Here is an 18,809-nt window from a genome sequence, read left to right on the forward strand (position 1 = left end):
ATAGTCACAGTCTTTTCATATAGGATGGATACATGATAATTATAAGTGTTATATGTACAGACTAGAAATAAAATCGCATAAATAAATTCTATTAAAAAATAAATACAATTATTGTTATCTAAATTATTGGTAGGTAATCAGTAGGTATTTTTAATGAATTGTGTATTTATAAATACCTAAGTTGCGCAGCAAAACAAATACTATCCACTACTACAAGACAACACACATACAATATTGTAATATAATTATTATCTTATACTATTTTAGTAAGTATATTTATCTTGTTCTATTCTAATATATTTATTATAAAAAATGGGTACAATAGATTCCTCCACCGATAAAAACTACACACTACAAACTAGCTTCCACAAAGGGGTAGTGTAGCATCTGCATCCTTACATCGTGATTCTATTATTATTATTTGATGTAAGTAGTCAAAAGTTACAAGACAAAAGTTATATGTATATTTTTTAAGTATGATGGCTGCCACTCTACCCGTTATATGATGTGAAAGAACAACTAGGCACTTACAGTCAATAGCAAGTCATGTGGGAAAATATTATTTTATAAAGAGGTATTCTTCCATTTTTATTTTACCCTGCTGATGACTGTACCTTGGGACTATAATTCTAGAGTCTACTTTACTTTAGACATACGTTATTAAATCTTAATATGTATTGTATACAAAATAAATCATAATATAACAATGTTCTTCTACGGTATATACTATAAGTATATTATAAATTTACTAATGAATATTGCACAATATATTTGAGCACAAAGTTTGACTAAGACTTCAGGTAGGTACAAATAATTATGTCGGTATCCCACACATCACATCAGTAGGTAACTAATTGTGATAAAAAACAAGCAAGAGTCGCTGTTGTCGGATACGACGAAGAGGATATCATCATCATCATCGTTACAAATGACTCTTCGTGATACAAGGCAAGCCAGCCTCTCCATACAGTTTGTTCCAGAATTCGACTCTTTCCCTGTTGGCAAACTTACCCGCAGTCAACTTGTCGTCAATGCTCAAATATTCGCCGCCGCTTTGCGAGTAGGGCCGCCATTTCACACCCAAACTGTCGTCTGGAGTTGGGTTACTGTAAACAAATGTAGAGTAATTCATTAATTACATATTACTTAATGGAATATGGCACGATACAATCTATACATAAACATTTATGTGGTACTCAAGGTTCAGCTAGACTATCAGTAATTGCACTGATATACCTACTTATTTTTATGTTTGATTTATTAGATTATTATCTATGGAAGACATAATAAATCAAACATAAAAATAATATCTTACCCAGTTTTAGCGAAATCCGTCCACAACTTAGTCATAACATCCACTTTCTGCCTCGCATCTTCTTGACCCCTGTAAGTATCAGCGGTCATATTTGTACTGAACAAGTAGAACAGCTCATCCACATGACTCGCTCCTGCCACTTCTGGCACGCCCATAATCACATTCTTCATAATGTTCAAATCGCTTTGCGTATTAAATGTGTACAAGTATGTAGAGTTGTTATGTTGAGACACAAAATGGGCTAAACGGTGCACTCCATACACGAAGTGGAAATCAGACTCCAGCGATATAATAGCCTGTGTATCTTTACTGATATCTTTGTCGCCAAAGTAGAACTCCCTTATTCGTTCACCAAACTCCTTTTGGACGGATTCAGAAACTTTTTGGGCTAATTCTCGTGGAACTTTATATTGAAAGTTCTTAAGTATGAAATCTAGTTTCTTCAAAAACAGTCTGATAAACATTATACCCTCAGAAGTATTGTAGCCGATCATCATAGGAACATTTGCAACTTTGTTTTGTAAAACTATGTTTAATGGTGTATCATTCAAGAATGGTTTTACATTATCAAATGTCTTTTCTACAACAGGACAGAAATGTATGGGCAGGCAGCGGTGCTTTTCATCCATAGTGACTGTTTTGAATGTCATAAGCACTAAGTCTTTTGCTGGTACAGTCTGAAAGAAGCTAAGCAGTTCATTTGGATCTGTTATGTCCTTTCCTAGGACTTTAGCTGCTCTAATAGCTCTTTCCTTGCCGTCTTGTCCAATAGCCCAGTCATTTAACGCTACACCACTCTGCATAATTGCTTTATGAAACAAGCCACGGGAAAGCGGTGACAGTACATGATGGTTAACCGAAACACTCCCAGCACTCTCTCCAAACAATGTCACATTGTTGGGGTCACCACCAAACTGGGATATATTCTCTTGCACCCACTTCAAGGCGGCCACTTGATCTCTCATTCCAGCATTACCGGGCACCTCTTCTGTATCCAAGCACAAGAAACCGAGTACTTCCAACCTGTAGTTGATTGTGACTAATACAACATCCTTTTCTAGCAAATAGTGGGGTCCAAATAATTCACTGTCACCGGATCCTGATACGAATGCTCCTCCATGTATGAATACCATCACGGGTTTCTTTGTTTGTAGTGAGCTGGTGTAGATGTTGAGGAAGAGGCAGTCTTCACTTCCTTCCAGGAACCGTCCACTGAACATCTCCACTTGAGGACAAACCTTGCCGTGTTCTACAGCTTCCAGCACTCCTGTCCATGGTTTTGGAGGCTGCGGTGACTAGAAATTTAATAAAACAATAGATGGTTAGTTGGTTTGTTAGCAAACTTTCTTGTGGTTATACTTATGGCATTTCTTTATTTAAATATTTCTGAAACTTAATATAATTTGCCTGAATATGTACAGACAATCTATGGGGTAGTTTAACTATATTTGACTGTAGTAGGTTTAACCTATCAAATTTATGTTATTTTTTTATTAATAATTTATAAAAATAAACCTTGAATCTAAGTTTCCCGACTGGAGGCTCAGCGTAAGGAATGCCTTTAAAACTGTAGTATGGAGTTCCATTGTATAACTGCTCTACAGATCCTCTCAAACGGCCTTGGGCTACACTAATTTCTGGACTTTCCTGTCAATTTACAAAAAATGAAAATATTAAAAAAACAGTAAGTTTTGTATTAGGTTAAGTAGATTAGAGTGAAGGTTTGTATACCTTTGCATTAACACTTTGTGTTTTGATAGGAACTATATTTCTAGACATCATCTTTTTTGATGTATAGTGATGTTTTTTCAATGTAGTCTTGAAAGTCTGAAATGGATGAAAGTTTTTGTTAGATAAATAAGGATAAACTCAGAAACATACCATACATTTAAATGCAAGATTAAGCAATTATTAAAGTAGTAACCATCTGAAACTAATGATAATAACACTGCACATGCGATAAACTAATGTGATAAAATTATTTCTTCTTGTACCTACACAGATAGGTACCTAGTAGGGCATGCAATACCGCAATACCGGTATTCGTAATACCGGTATTAGGGACAAAATTCACGCTTTTTTCAATACCGGTATTGAAAGTTAATACCGGTATTGAAGTAATACCGGAATCAGACTTTTTTATGCTATAATGAAGCGATTAAGATATAGTATTCCTATGTACTGTGAAAGCGCACTTGTTTCCAACTGTTTGATGTAGTTTTCGGCCGTTTGATATCTACTGTTGTCCATGCGTAAACGGACACTGGATGTAAAAATATTAATTTATTGTAAAATTTAAACTCTAATACTCAATTGTCGTAAAAATCTATTACAAAATACTGAATTTTATTGCTTTTTCTCGTTTTATTTTGACCTATACGACCTTTAATCACAATATATGCCATTTATTACAAGGAAATCTAATACCGGTATTAATACCGGGATCCCGGTATTGAGTTGCAATACCGGAACTCAATACCGGTATTGAAAATAGTTCCGGTATTGCATGCCCTAGTACCTAGGCACAAACTACTGAGCTTACTTTAATTTGGACTTTGAACCAAACTCGGTATTTTCAATATTTTATTGGGTAAGTAATACCTAATTACTTTTCGATTGTTACTACCTGTGTACCAAGGTAAGTAACTAATGGAAACCAAGTTAACTGGGCGAAGAATTATGAAGTTATAAAGAGCAGAATAAAAAGATAACATGGTGAGCAATTAACTTACACGTATGAAATTAAGTGATTCAGCTAAATACAGTGAACCTATACCTTGTCGATTGATGTGCACTATTGTTTGAACTAGTGAATATCCGCGCATAATTACCCTAGTAATAGAATTGGTAATTTAATTGCACTTTTAAACTTTGTTTGGTTACTCCGCTCAACTTTTTAAATTAAGTTTTGAAGTTTTATCTGTCTGTCATCTGTCGTTTTTGGGTTTGTCAATTTCTGCTAGTGTCGTGTTCTGGAAAAGTTCAGATAGATACATAGAGAAAGGGAAATATAGTTTACTTTATTTTGAGAGTTGGTAGGTTTGATGGTTGGTTATGTTATTTTATTAGTTTGTTGTTGATCTGAATCGATCTTCCAGAAGATCGATTCAGATCGGGCAACCCTAATTAGGAGCACATAATGCTGTAAGTATATCTTAATTTATGATTAACCTTTTGACACAATCTGGCTATATGCTACCTGTTATAGTAAGATCTTTGACCACCGGCCGCTAAGCGGCGGTAGGTAAATAAACCAGTTCACGTTTAGCCGTTGTTTCATTGACACGTACATATCACTGGCGACAGGCTGTTCTAAAAAATACCACGCGTGTGCACTTCGTTATCTAATTACAATGCCTATCGGTCACATCGAACCTTACACCATCGGGAGTAATAACTGGGACACCTATATTCGTCGTGTAAAACAATTTATCACGTTAAATAACATCGCCGACACGTTGCAAGTAGCTACGTTAGTGACGGTAGTAGGCGCGGAATGTTACGAATTAATGTGTGATTTGTGTTCGCCGGATACTCCAGAATCTAAAACGTTTGATGCGTTAGTTACTCTTGTGAAGGACCACCTGGAACCAGATCGCTCTGAAATTGCTGAAAGGCATATATTTCGCCAAAGAACGCAGCGACCGGGCGAAAGTATTCGCGAATACCTGCAATCTTTAAAACATTTGGCCAAAACGTGCAATTTCGTCGATAAATTGGAGGAGAATTTAAGAGACCAATTTGTTTCGGGTCTAAACAATGAAGACATGAGATCTAGGATATTTGCGGAGAAAAACGTGGACTACAAGCGCGCCGTGGAGCTGGCGCAGGCGCTGGAGGCGGCGGAGCGGCACGCGGGCGTGGCGTGCGCTGCGGGCGCGGGCGCCGGCGCGGCCTGGCGGGCCCGGGACCCCCGGGAGGCGCACGAGGACGACGGCTTGCACCGGCTGGGGGCGCGAGCTGCCGGCGGCGGGGGCTCCCGGGGGGCGTCCCGCGACGCGCCGCGCCCGCAGCGCCCATGTGCGCGCTGTGGCAAATCCGGCCACACGGATGGCAAGTGTCGGTTCAAATATTACAACTGTGATGGGTGTGGCGAAAGAGGTCATATAAAGTCAGTGTGTAAAAGTGCTAAAAGTGATAACAGTGCAATAAAATCATCAAAGAATCAATTCTTTATAGATGGATCGGACACGGATGATGAAGGTTGTAACTTTTATAACTTAGTAGTAAATAGCGAAGGTGATGGGCCTTATTATGCGACGGTCACTGTTGAAAATAAAGCATGTAAATTCGAAATTGATACCGGAAGTAAACTCTCTGTCATATCAAAAAAATATTACGATAGCAATTTTTCTAATATTCCGATTGAGAAACGTCAGCTGAGTTTAAAGTCTTACACTGGAGACATCATCGATACTCTTAGGTTTATTGTGGTAAATGTTTGCTACGGCGATAAACAGGTCAAATTAAATCTATTTGTCATTGAGAACGGGGGACCTCCACTAATGGGTCGCACTTGGATCAAACAATTAATGTTAGCTATTGTTGAATGCCACAGTTTAACCGAAGATGACTCGATGGCGGTCTCGTTACGTAATGAGTTTCCGGATGTATTTGCCGAAGGTTTAGGTACTTTTAAGTCGGAATTTAAACTTTATCTTAAAGATGAGTCACCAGTTTTTATTAAGTCACGCCCTATGCCTCTGGCCTTGCGCCAACCAGTGGAGAGGGAGCTCGATAGGCTGCAGCGGGAGGATGTCATATACAAAGTGGAGCGCTCAGACTACGGGACGCCGATCGTGCCGGTCATCAAGTCCAACGGTAGTATACGTATATGTGGTGACTACAAGGTCACGATAAATCCGCTTCTAAAGGACTACCACTACCCGCTGCCGCGCATCGAGGACCTGTTCGCCACCCTGGGCGGCGGTGAACAGTACACTAAACTAGATCTCTCGAATGCATTTCAACAATGTTTACTGCACGAAGACTCGCAGGCTATGACGGCCATCACCACTCACGTAGGTACCTTCGTTTATAAGCGAGTTCCCTTTGGTATAAAATGTATACCAGAAAATTTTCAGAAAATCATGGAGGAAACGTTAAACGGGTTACCGTCGACTGCTGTATTCGCTGATGATATTTGTGTCACAGGAAAGGACAGGGAAACCCATTTAACGAACCTTAGGGCAGTGCTACAACGACTCAAAGAAAATGGATTGCGTATAAATTTTAAAAATTGTAAATTTTTAAAAGACAGTGTTACTTATTTAGGTTACAAAATAGATAAATTCGGTTTACACACGGATGCAAAAAAAATTGAGGCCATTGTAGCAGCGCCACCACCAACCAATGTCACTCAGCTGAAGAGTTTTATGGGATTAGTAAACTTTTATTCAAAGTTTTGTGTAAATATGAGCGACATTCTTAAACCAATGTATGACTTGTTAAAAAAGAATTCTAAATGGAAGTGGACATCTGATTGTGATACGGCATTTAATAAAATTAAGAAGGTGTTAAGCAGTTCCCCTGTGCTGGCGCACTACGACCCGAGCCTCGAGTTGATACTGTCGGTGGACAGCAGCGCGTACGGGCTGGGCGCCGTGCTCACGCAGCGCGCGCGCGACGGCTCCGAGCGGCCGCTGTGCTGCGCGTCCCGCACGCTCAACGCCGCTGAGCTCAATTACTCGCAGATAGACAAGGAGGCGCTTGCGATTGTGTTCGGGGTCAGTAAACACCACCAGTACCTGTACGGCAGGAACTTCACGTTACGTAGTGATCACCGCCCTTTAAGTTACATTTTTGGTAAAAATAAAGGTTTGCCGGTGACGGCTGCAAGTCGACTTCAGCGTTATGCGGTTAAATTGGCCGCTTATAACTTCAATATAGAGTTTGTGACATCTGCAAAAAATTGTTTTGCTGACGCTCTGTCCCGTCTCCCTCTGGAATTGACTAAACAGCAACCACGAGGTGAAGACCAACATGTCAGTTATCTAAATTTTGCACAAGAATGTTTCCCGATAAGCTTTAAAGACATTAAAACAGAAACTTCTAAGGATGCGACACTCAGTAAAATTTATGGATTTATTATGTACGGTTGGCCGACAAACAAAGACTACGACGACATAGAAAAAAAATATTATAGTAGAAGGGACAGTTTGCACATAGATCAGGGTTGCATTGTATGGGGATATCGTATCGTGGTTCCGGGCTCATTGAGAAATTTGATTTTAAAAGAAATTCACGACGGTCACCCGGGTATCGTTAGGATGAAACAAATCGCGCGTAATTACGTTTGGTGGGACAACATAGACCAAGACATAGAGGAGGTGGCGCGCGAGTGCGCTGCGTGCCGGCAGCTGCGGCCCGCGCCGCCCGCCGCGCCACTGCACTCCTGGGCGTGGCCCGCCGAGCCCTGGAGCCGGCTACACCTCGACTTCCTCGGTCCATTCAGTAATCAATACTACCTTATTTTAATAGACGCGCATTCAAAACGGATAGAGGCAGAGAAAGTAAACACGACATCAGCTGTTGTTGTTTGTGATTGTCTCAGGCGTCATTTTGCGAGGTTCGGGCTGCCAAAGCGTCTGGTGAGCGATAATGGACCACCCTTCTCTTCCGCTGCCTTTGCGGAATATTTGAAGAGCAACGGAATAGAACACACTTTGGTGCCGCCTTATCACCCGTCGAGTAACGGAGCCGCGGAGAATGCCGTGAGAACGATTAAGCGCGTTCTTAAAAAGGCTGAATTAGAAAATGAAGATTCGAATAAAGCGCTGAGTAGGTTTCTGTTTATGTACCGGAATACCGAGCAGAGTACCACGGGGCGCGAGCCGGCGGTGGCCCTGCTGGGGCGACGCCTGCGGGGCCGCCTGGACCTGCTGCGGCCCGACGCGGCCGAGCGCGTGCGGGGGCGCCAGCTGCAGCTGGAGCAGCGCGCCGCCGCGCCGCTGCGCGTGGTGCAGGGCGGCCAGCCCGTGCTGCTGCGGGACTACTCCACCACCGGAGACAAGTGGGCGGAGGGAGTCGTCGCGGAGCGTCTGGGGCCGGTGTCCTATTCGGTCAAATCTAATGACGGCCATATGCATAAAAGGCATATTGATCAAATACTAGCGCGAAAGCCGCGTCATTCGCTTAGCCAAGTCACGATTGGTCAGTCAGATGACGTGAACTTGAAGGTAACTTCACCTAATGTCACGTTTGGGTGTGACAAGGACGAGTCGTTTGATAGTGCGGAAGGGGGCTCGGACCCCGCCTCGCCGCGAGCCGCGCCGCCGTCCCCCGACAGTCCCGCGACTGTAGACAACACTCGCCCGCACAGGGAAGCTGCCATCACATGCCGCGATAAACTTAGAAAAGTTAAATATTAGAATGCCTACTTACAAATAATAATACTAGATGTATATAATATACTTATGTAGGTATATACTAAAATGCCTACCTATTACTGTTCATGTACAATTTAATAATAATACTTGTACTTACCCTTTAAGAAAAATACAACATGTTTAGTGATGTTAAAGTACTGTGGTTAATTACCTACCTACACTTTGTTGTATATGCTTAACTATAATGTATACCTATATCGTATACCGAGTTATGTATTGCAAAGTTAATTAAGAAACAATATGTTCATCAACTTTAGACTTTGGTTAATTAGTTTTAGTGTTTGCTTGATTAGTTAGTAAATAGATCACTATGCATTGATTTTGGAAGGGAAAAGTATTGTGTATGATAGTAAGATCTTTGACCACCGGCCGCTAAGCGGCGGTAGGTAAATAAACCAGTTCACGTTTAGCCGTTGTTTCATTGACACGTACATATCACTACCCACGTCACAGGCTTAGCCTAGCGTGGGTATCCCTCCAGCAACTTTAACTTAGTGCTACCAACTTTTCGTACTTAAGTAATAATAATAATAATAATATGTGGGGACATCTCACACACGGCCATCCGACCCCAAGCTAGGCTGAGCCTGTGTTATGGGTATCGGACAGCTGATATATTAACACAAATACATAGATAGATAGATATTAATTATAAATATCAACACCCAAGACCCGAGTACAAATATCTGTCTTTAAACAAATATCTGCCCCAGCCGGGAATCGAACCCGGGACCTTCGGCATAGCAGTCAGGGCCAACCACTACGCCATTCGACCGTAAGTAAGTAAGTAACTACCTATCCCGAAGAATCTAATACATATCTATCCCTAGCACGTATCCTGATGAAAATAGTTCGTATCTATAGACTACTGCAGCTACTATGTAGTTTTTTTTTTTTTTTTTTTTTTTTTTTTAAGATTTTATTATCACTCCACAGACTTTATGTCCGTGCCTTTTTGAGAGATCAATATATTGTGAGAGTTTGGTTGTTTTTTGTCTTCATCTTTTAACTACTCACTACTCAATGTGGAAGCTTATAATATATATATTTTATCTTTTATATATATATACCTATATATTATTAATATTTTTTTTTTTTTTTTGCACTCCTGGAGGAAAATCTACACAGACACCTGGGAAGGGGGACCCAGGTAGTGTCGGCCTTTAACCGACTAAAAACCCCCAGTTGTGCATTTCTTGTTTTTTTTTTTTTTTTTTTTTTTTTTTCTTTGTTTCACACAGTCACACTTACAATTATAATGGCAACAAACATTTGAAGGGTAGGGCCAGTGTCAGCTGTCTTCAGAGAACTTAACAGACGCCTGTCAGTGGCCACACACTCCTTTTGTCATCGCTGTTGTTTTGCCTGGTGTTAATGTGTGACAGTGTTCTTAAAACTATCTTAATTTTATTGGTTAGTTCTTATACAGATAATATTAATTCATGATATACTATACAATACCTACATATCAAAACTATACAATACATGCTATATACTATACATAACAAAACTATAAAATACATGCAATACGGTTTGGCCGTCAATATAAAATTAAAATCAAAATTCTCCTATTCCGCTCCATTTTGCGTTGCCAAAAGCCTTGATTGCTGGGCAACGACCTCTTTGTCCCGATTTTTTATTGCCATCTTTAGGTTGTACTCGAGGATCCGTTTTTTCGGTGCTGTTATTGCCGTTTTAGCGAGGTTGCCGATAGCGTCCTCGGTGTCATCCGCATAGTAGGTGCAGGCGGAGGTGTGCCTCGACAGCGCCACTACTGCGTGAGGTATGCTATCGTGCAACTTTATTTTATCTTTTGTTTTTATGATAATGACGGATTCGTACGTCAATCCCTGTGCTTCGTGTATGGTTAAGACGCGTGATCCCGTTCCTTCTCCAAACCCTTGGCTGGTCAGGGTCTCTTTTTCTTCCTGTGTATGCGTCAGGAATAGAGTGCTACTATGTAGTTACAACTTAAGTAAGTAGGTGCTTTTATTATTTTAGAAATTAATTAATAATCAATACCTAAGTGCAATGGGTACAAGTGCAAAAAAAGGGTTTGAGCTTATATTTTTATAGCACTTAATAATCATACAGATAACATATACATACTTACATAAATATGCTCACGACTGTAATCTCCGTAAGGGTAATCAGAGGTGACTCGCAAGCGAGTCTCCCACTTTTCGCTGTGCTTTTGCACTCACGTGATAGGTCGCGAACAGTATCGCCGTTTTGGAATGAGTAAGTACACACCGCGGCTCTTCACCATCTATCGTCCTAGATTGCCCTATACCTAGATTGTGCTAGATCATATACCTAACCATAACATAGTATTGTAATTTAAATTACAATACTATTAGATTACTAGATGTAATCATCAGGCAGGTTTATTAAAATTATATTGTAGGTAATTATTATTTAATTTTCCTACTTGTCGTTAACTATGGCTACGTCACCTACTTTTTAAGTAATAAACCTTTATTTAATCGGTATGTGTATCTCAGTAGGTTAGGCTAGAAGGCTCCCTTATAATCACAACTTCGAAACATTACCCACGGGGCTATGCCATTGCTACAAGACGTGGTGTAGAGAACTTAAATTTATAGGAGGCATTTTACTTAAATGGGAAGGTATCTGAGGTGCTACCACATAGGGTTCATCAGACTCCCCACACTGGTTTGTCTTCATTAAATGTCTCATCCCAAATTAGATTACTAGGAAAGCTCGATAGGCGGTAGGTTAAGAAGTGATGATGAATGATGAAGTATATTATTCCGTTCAGAAATCGTTAGCGATTCTAGGATTCACCTGAACCAAACCGTGAGAAAACAATGCATTATATCACCTGTGCAATAACAGAATCAGATAGCAGGATTAATATAATACTTATTATGTTTGCAAACGGACTTTGATTTGTTATATTTACGTAAGCGCCACTGAAAGGCAAAATATTAGGTTATTATTAGTGATATTCTCCATATTTCTTGTTTGTATTTTGGTAGATAACCAGCTTAATAGAAATACATTTAGCTAACGGCTTCCGAAAAGATAATTTAAATTACTTTTATAGCTGATAATGATGATAATATCGGAAAGTATTTATTCAATATTATACGAAGTCTAGGCTACTCATTGTTAAAGATACAATGACTAACCCTATCCCTATCATCTGGTCCCGTGTTCCTTAAAAATTTAAGCTAGCTTATTACTGAGATACTTTAAAAGTTCTGAGAGTCACAATCAATAATATATGGTCTTGAAGTCCTTGGAGTCACACTGAAGAATCCCATTCGTAATATAATAACATTGGTAGCAGGTCCAATAACAATACACATAGGCCAATAGAGAGAAAGACACAGATCCGGAATCCGGATCTATATTATTGGCGTCATTAGTTCTGTATGCAGTAAGCTGTATGCAGGCAAAGGGATAGTTTAGGTATGCCCTGTAGCTGAAAAATTATATGCAAACAACCGTCTGTAACGTCTAACATAGTTCCGTGCCTTGGAAACGACAGACTTTAACAATTCAGTCAAAATTTCTCCTCTTGTCTAAAGTGAAGATAAGAGTAAAAGATGGCATCGGATGAGGTTCAAATTTAAAGAGTCTCATTCAGTTCATAAAAGGTTTATAGATTTTTAACCGTTAGCCCACAAGATATTTTAGCCCACGAACGTTTTGTCCTGAAACTGTAAGAAAGACACTTTCAAAATCATGCTTCCGCAATTATTATTGTCGGCATTTTCATCCTCTCGATAGCGCTCTTGATGTGGTGCATATGATTCTGACATAGTGAACTTGCATTGCAGAATTCACCAATTTTGCGTTCCCAATGAAAATTTTGATAGAGGTCTTACAACTCGTTTCAGCGAAGCGGCTTACAGCAGCCTACGCAGTTTCGTAGCGCCTCGCTACGGGCTACGACGCCGCGTAGCAGCGGCTTCCTTGCTACGAAACTAACCACTGCCAAAACCACACGTGCAATACAATAACAGAAAATATTAAAATATATTATCTGAATATAAATAAAACCAAAAAACATTAGCAGTATTTGCACAATTGTTCAATTTCGCACTTGCAGATATCGCCTGATGCCGATCTAAAACTCATACCTGACCACAGTATAAAATTGATAATCCGACTAATCATTGTTTGCACTGAAGGTGAGTGAAGTGGGTGCCAAGATAACAATGCAAGTAGACTAGATTTCGCTTTTGTATTAGTTGATTTTTGAGCTCAAAATTGAACAACAACTTTCCGTTCAGCGTTCTACACGCGCGTTAAAACTGTGGGGAACAATTCGCTATCATTATTTATTGTAAAACTTATTAAATATAATATTATTAATTCGAATTTACCAAGTATACAAACATTTATCAGAGTTAAAGAAGAAAGAGCAGTAAGTATATTTAGCGAGAATTAAGCGCCACGTAAAAACGCCAAAGCATTTTATTCGTCGACGTTGCTGAGTTCACCAATTTCCCAACGTATCGTATCTAAAATAAAAATTATTAAGCCCAGCATTAGTAGGTAACTAGGTACCTACATTAAAATTTTATTAAACTTATTTTTGAAAAATATGCAATCCAAAATATTTAATGTAAAATACAGGTCAGGTGCGTCGCTACTTTTAAAACTCTCGTTAGAAGCTCAAATTCCCCATTCAACCCTTCAATGGGCGCCCGTTTAGTTTTTAAAAAAGACTTGCACCGTCATTATTTATACCCCTTTTCGGATAAACCCTTAACAACAATACTTTTTAACATTTTAAAACTCCATCCCACAATGGGTTGATGCATTGATTTTTTACAAACAGCCAGGGATTATGCTCAGAAACTTGGCTGAATAAATGTTTTAATGTTTAAGAGATTAGCGTCATGTTCATGGCATTGTAAATAAGCAAGGTATTACTGAGATGTTTTTATTTGCCGAAAAGTTTTGAATACTTTATTAGCTCTTCAATATTTTAGCTGGATTAATATTTAGGTACGACTACGGTTTAGTTCTTAGGTATACGTACTGTCTACTGTCATACTCTGTAACTCCATGCATGGCGTTGTTATTGAGAGTTAATTTATAAAAAGGTTTTAAAAAAATAACATAAGTAGTATTTCAATATTATTACGGATAAAACTACACAAGTATTGTTTTTAACTCCAATTTGCAATACTTACCAGATACGTATAGTACCTTACAAAAAATACCAATGAAGATAAAATATAAGGAAATAATCCTTAACTCACAGTAAAAATTAAATAGAATATCAACCGAACTAAGAAGGTACCCGTAAAATCTTTTTTTTCATACGATATAAAACTACAACGTTATACCTACATGATGGTGGTTTGGATAGTACGTTCATGATTAATTATCGCGTCTTAACCCGTTGACTGCAGTGTGAGGTCCGCAGAATTATGCTCGGTGGCGGCCGCTGTTGACTAGCCGGGGGGCGCGCGTGCGGGTAGTTCACGATAGTGCTGGGAAATATATTATATCGAAAACTTTAACGTGCGTAATAAAATATGCCCAACATTTTATATTTGTATTGTTGTGCGCCGACGTGGGGTCTTCTTTTGCACCGTCTTAGCCAGGTCCTGGAAGGTGGTATGGGGAAATGAGACTATTTAACAGTTGTTTGTTTTAAGGCTTAAGTAAAATATATAATTTTATAATAGTTAAGTATAATTTGACATCGATATGATTGACAGTCGCCGCGAACTCGTCGATATTTTTTTTACAGAATAACCGAGCTTCTTCACTTCCCTGCAGGGAAGATTCTAGATTTTTTTGTAAAAAATACACTAATTTTGAAATAACTTTGTCGAAACTATAATCGATACTTACGTCTCTCTGTCCCAAGACCAACCCTATTTATTAACCCTTCGGTGCGTACACGAACCTACGAGTACATTTAATACATTCATGGCCACTCGAGCGCGGCGACTGCAAAGTAACTAAACGGAGACCAACCCCTTCGCCCCATTTTTTTTTATTATTATTTTAAACTGCCGGGTCATAATTTTCAGATTTGCGCACAAGAGGGTCAAGAGACAGTTTCTAGTGTGATGTATTGTATGCACCTGTTAGTTTTTAGTTTGTTACGTTGGGTATGTACTCGTAACACTCTAGGTAGGTAAAATCTTAAATTTTTACTACTACTGAAATGAAACCTGAAACTCCACTAATGAAAGAGATCCAAATAAATTGAATAACTACATGTATGTTTAAGTAAATAGCTTTAGTTACCTTTATTCTTAAAATTTCTGATATCAATTACTTATTTTATTTTAGGAATTGCTTATTTATTTTTGTCAAACGTTTTATCAAACCCTTTCTAACAGCGTGACGCGATTTTTCAATATTTTACTAGAATCACCATTGAACCGTATCGTGTAACGTTTAGCGTAAAAATGTAACACATTGTTAGACGCAGCGTTGACTGATCGTGCAGAAATTATTACGTGTGTCTAATGCTTGTCTTATAAAGGGTATTTTTTTTTGTTCACATCTTCGTAACAGTTGTATTAGGTATAATTATACCTAGCCATCGGCTTAAACATAGTTGGGTGAGTACTTAGATTAATATTTTTATAACTTCTATGAAAACTGTACCAGTTGGCATTTAAGTAAGTAAATCGTCAGTGGTTCAAGATATTAAAACTAAATACATTTATAGATAGCATGGAATAGCTTAACAAAGATGCTGAGTCTTGTAATATACAAGCAGTTGCATTAGCGAAGCGGTACCCAACTGTTGCAAGCTACTCTGTGCTGGCTAAATACTCAAAACATTACCCCAACATCCATGTCTGATCAAATATTGATGTAATTTATGGCATGTCAATACCGACAAAGGGTTAAAGCAATAAAGAAATAGTACAGTTTTTACGCGCTATTAAGATATTAGATGTAATAAAAGTTTTGGAAGTAAGGTGTGGAGCGTAACAACTATGATTATGTTACCCATATGCCAAATCATTCAGTTAAAGTCAATCTAGAAGAATAGAGAAACGGATTGTATTTTACGTTTTTATACCCTATGATTAAACTAAAACGTTTTAAACTGACTGTTTATAATACTCTTAGAAAGTAGAATAAATCCGTGAAGTTCCAGGACGAAAAATGTTAACATATTATTATGTATAACTATGTACAATTAATTAAGTATAGAGATTTTAGGTACCTAAAAGCAACGTTTAATAAACGACCTATCATTACTACATTTGACTACTATTACGCACATACCACAGCGAATTTTCCGGTCACCCAGTGCATAGGGGGCGTGTCTTGATCACAGGCAGTGGAGTCCCATTGGAACCTGTCTGTGCAATAAATAGGGTGGCGCGGTCCGCCAGGCCACAGTCTCGATGCAGCGTCGACGCATGCGTCGGCTTGTGACCACTCTAGTCATGGGGGTTTAGAATACTACGTAGTGTTTAGTTGTGATTAAAAGTGTTTATTTTTTTGTATTTTTTCGGTGTGGTGCTTGAGTTTCAGCAGTTAATTGCAGTGCAGTATTTTGTGCATTCATAAAGTGAGTATATCTGATATTGACAATGAAATTGACAGAATTACTACCCAACAATAATAATTATCTAAATTCATAATGAGTAATAATTTAATTGCTTTAAATTAATTCATTTTGTATAAAAAAAACTAGTTAAGTATTCTTCGTCCTTAAATTTAAAATAAATACGTCATAGGCAATCTATTTTATTACAAACTTATAAGTCACGTACATCCCTAATTAACCAATCGTAACCAAGGCATACCTGCACAACGAAACTAGAAAACAATTGAATCGTCCACCCCAACTGTTGACTCGGTGACTCGGCCACGCTCCGGCGCGCGCCGTATAAACTTCATTATGACAAACAAATGAGGGCGCTAGCGTCGCGTGTCGCGCACACGCCGCCGCCACCGCCGCAGCCGCCGCACAGGTGGCGTTGCGGGCTCGCGCGGCCGCTGCAGGGTTAGACGGTGGACAGTGGACACGCTTGTGTTTTAGTAGGCTGCCTACTATTATAGTCATATACATATACAAGGCTGCAACTAGGCCAGGTGAAGTGAAAAATAATGTCGTTGACTGAGTCAGTCATTTACTTATACAATACATTTATACATACCTACCTATAGTACCTATAGTTATGCTCTAAACAATCATTGACTCGAATAAAATTTATTTCATTAGGTATTTCAAATGCCCAGTAATCTGGATGTTTCCGAGGTGTGCTATCTTATACAGGATAGGATTACAAAATAAGTAGGCAGACTTTTCCACGGCGTAGGTAGTACTTGTAGTTATGTTTCCTATTAGGAGTAAATAAAGTTAAAACAATAATTTAATAATATACTTTACCGTTAACTATTGGCCACCCCTAAAAACCGGAAATCACACGCCGGAAGTAGGAAGTGATAAAGTTCAATTGACTTTCCGTAACATACTCGACACGCAAACCTCGTGTTTGCTAGGGGTAGCTCACCTGTCATGGTCCGATTTGATTTTATTTTTCTTGTTCCTACACACAATGTAAACATACCTTATTCATTTAATACCGACATACTAACATGCGTTTCTTTTCCTTCAGGTAAAATGTTCAGCACCAGTTTCGAGGACTACTGTGACTTCAACGACAGTATCTGCAGCAATGACTCGGGCATCGACCGGACCTACAACGACTCCCTGGCGACCCCGGGCTCAGCCCACAGCACCCCCTTGAAGCATGATGTCTCAGACCTCGGCATCTCTCTGACGACGATCAAGACTGAACCAGTGAGAAGGAAACTATTCAGCGACGATGGATACGAATTCCCCTTTCAAGATCCAGTGGAAGATATTAAAAATTTCAACACCGATATTTCTAACACAAACACTTCGACGCCAGTTAAAGGAAAGGAGAGGAAACCAAAAGACCCTAACAAACCTAAAAGGAAATATGCGAACGGGAAAAACAGAGTGACTAGATCCAAGAGTCCAACACAGATTATGAAAATCAAAAAGAACAGAAGAATGAAGGCCAATGATAGAGAGAGAAACAGGATGCACATGTTGAATGAAGCATTGGATAGGCTCAGATGTGTACTGCCGACGTTTCCAGAGGACACCAAGTTAACTAAAATAGAAACTCTTCGGTTCGCTCATAATTACATCTTCGCCTTGAGTCAAACTTTGGATTCTCTGGATAACATTGACAATGGAGAAGTGCCACCTGAAAATTTCAACCTGAACTGTGAGAAAATTGCCAAGGACGCATTCCGTGAAATATTTCAACCCAACAAAACTGAAGGTTACAATAGCGAAGGAGGATATAGACACTTTGAAGGATACAGCAAACCTTTCCCGAATGGATCAAACTATCTTCAAACATCAGAGGGAGTTCTTATAAACGTTGGAAATGTAACGGTCTCAGTCAACAATAAGGGTGGTAATTGTATCACTTCTACAACTGGCAGTGGATTCTTTACACATCCTTCCAGTTATGGAGAAGATTTAAGCCAACAAAGTTTTTATTACCAAAGACCCCAAGAACAAAAGTATAATTATGGAGAAAACATGTACTATGATAGCACCTGTGTGAATGAGACAGGTGAATACTTTAACCACAAAAATTATGAACTGTTTAAGTCTGCTTTTGAGACTGCCAAGAATAATAATAAGTATCCTAAGACTGAAAATTTCGGACAAAGCTATGGTATGGAATATAATTCAATGCATGATTACAATTCTAGTCAAAGACAATTTTATATGAATGGTAGTAATAATTATGCTCAAAGTCAGTATCATTATAATGATCCAAGATGTTACAGGAATTTCTATAATAGGTCTAATACTGTAGTTAATGCACAAATTTGAGTGATGTTAGATAATTATTTTATACAGGGTTTTGCAAAAAGGGTATACTAAGCCGAAACCTACATGTGCAGCATGTTATATCTAAGCCCGAAACTGAAATCAGAATTTGAAAAATCTCGATTTTTTTCAATTAATTTTTCATAGAAACTTTGTTGGTCACGTGACTTTTACTATGGAAAAAAAAATTTTTTTCGCGAATTTCCAAATTTTGATTTCAGTTTCGGGCTTAGATATAACATGCTGCACATGTAGG

General features: G+C 38.9%; 3 protein-coding genes across 4 annotated transcripts; 2 read left to right on the plus strand and 1 right to left on the minus strand.

Annotated features, from left to right (window-relative positions):
• Positions 1-136: 136 nt before the first annotated feature.
• LOC105382107 (esterase FE4) lies at positions 137-4,229 on the minus strand. 2 transcript variants are annotated; one of them, XM_011551935.3, is made up of 5 exons: positions 4,048-4,229; positions 3,047-3,142; positions 2,831-2,962; positions 1,316-2,610; positions 137-1,106 (listed from the first exon to the last, which is right to left on the minus strand). In XM_011551935.3, the coding sequence occupies exons 1-5, from the start codon at positions 4,138-4,140 to the stop codon at positions 923-925; spliced, it is 1,800 nt and encodes a 599-aa protein (XP_011550237.3). In that variant the 5' UTR covers positions 4,141-4,229; the 3' UTR covers positions 137-922. The 2 variants fall into 2 exon arrangements, with proteins under 2 accessions (XP_011550237.3, XP_011550238.3); XM_011551936.3 differs by having other exon boundaries at positions 4,092-4,221.
• Positions 4,230-4,668: 439 nt separating this feature from the next.
• Positions 4,669-8,685, plus strand: LOC125490277 (uncharacterized protein K02A2.6-like). Its single transcript, XM_048629068.1, has one exon. It carries the CDS (start codon positions 4,669-4,671, stop codon positions 8,683-8,685), a length of 4,017 nt encoding a protein of 1,338 aa, XP_048485025.1.
• Positions 8,686-17,296: 8,611 nt separating this feature from the next.
• Positions 17,297-18,574, plus strand: LOC105382106 (basic helix-loop-helix neural transcription factor TAP). The gene has a single exon (XM_038105598.2). It carries the CDS (start codon positions 17,297-17,299, stop codon positions 18,554-18,556), a length of 1,260 nt encoding a protein of 419 aa, XP_037961526.2. The 3' UTR covers positions 18,557-18,574.
• The last annotated feature ends 235 nt before the right edge of the window (positions 18,575-18,809 follow it).

Source organism: Plutella xylostella, chromosome 22 (genome assembly GCF_932276165.1).
Source record: "Plutella xylostella chromosome 22, ilPluXylo3.1, whole genome shotgun sequence".
Lineage (NCBI taxonomy): Eukaryota > Metazoa > Arthropoda > Insecta > Lepidoptera > Plutellidae > Plutella > Plutella xylostella.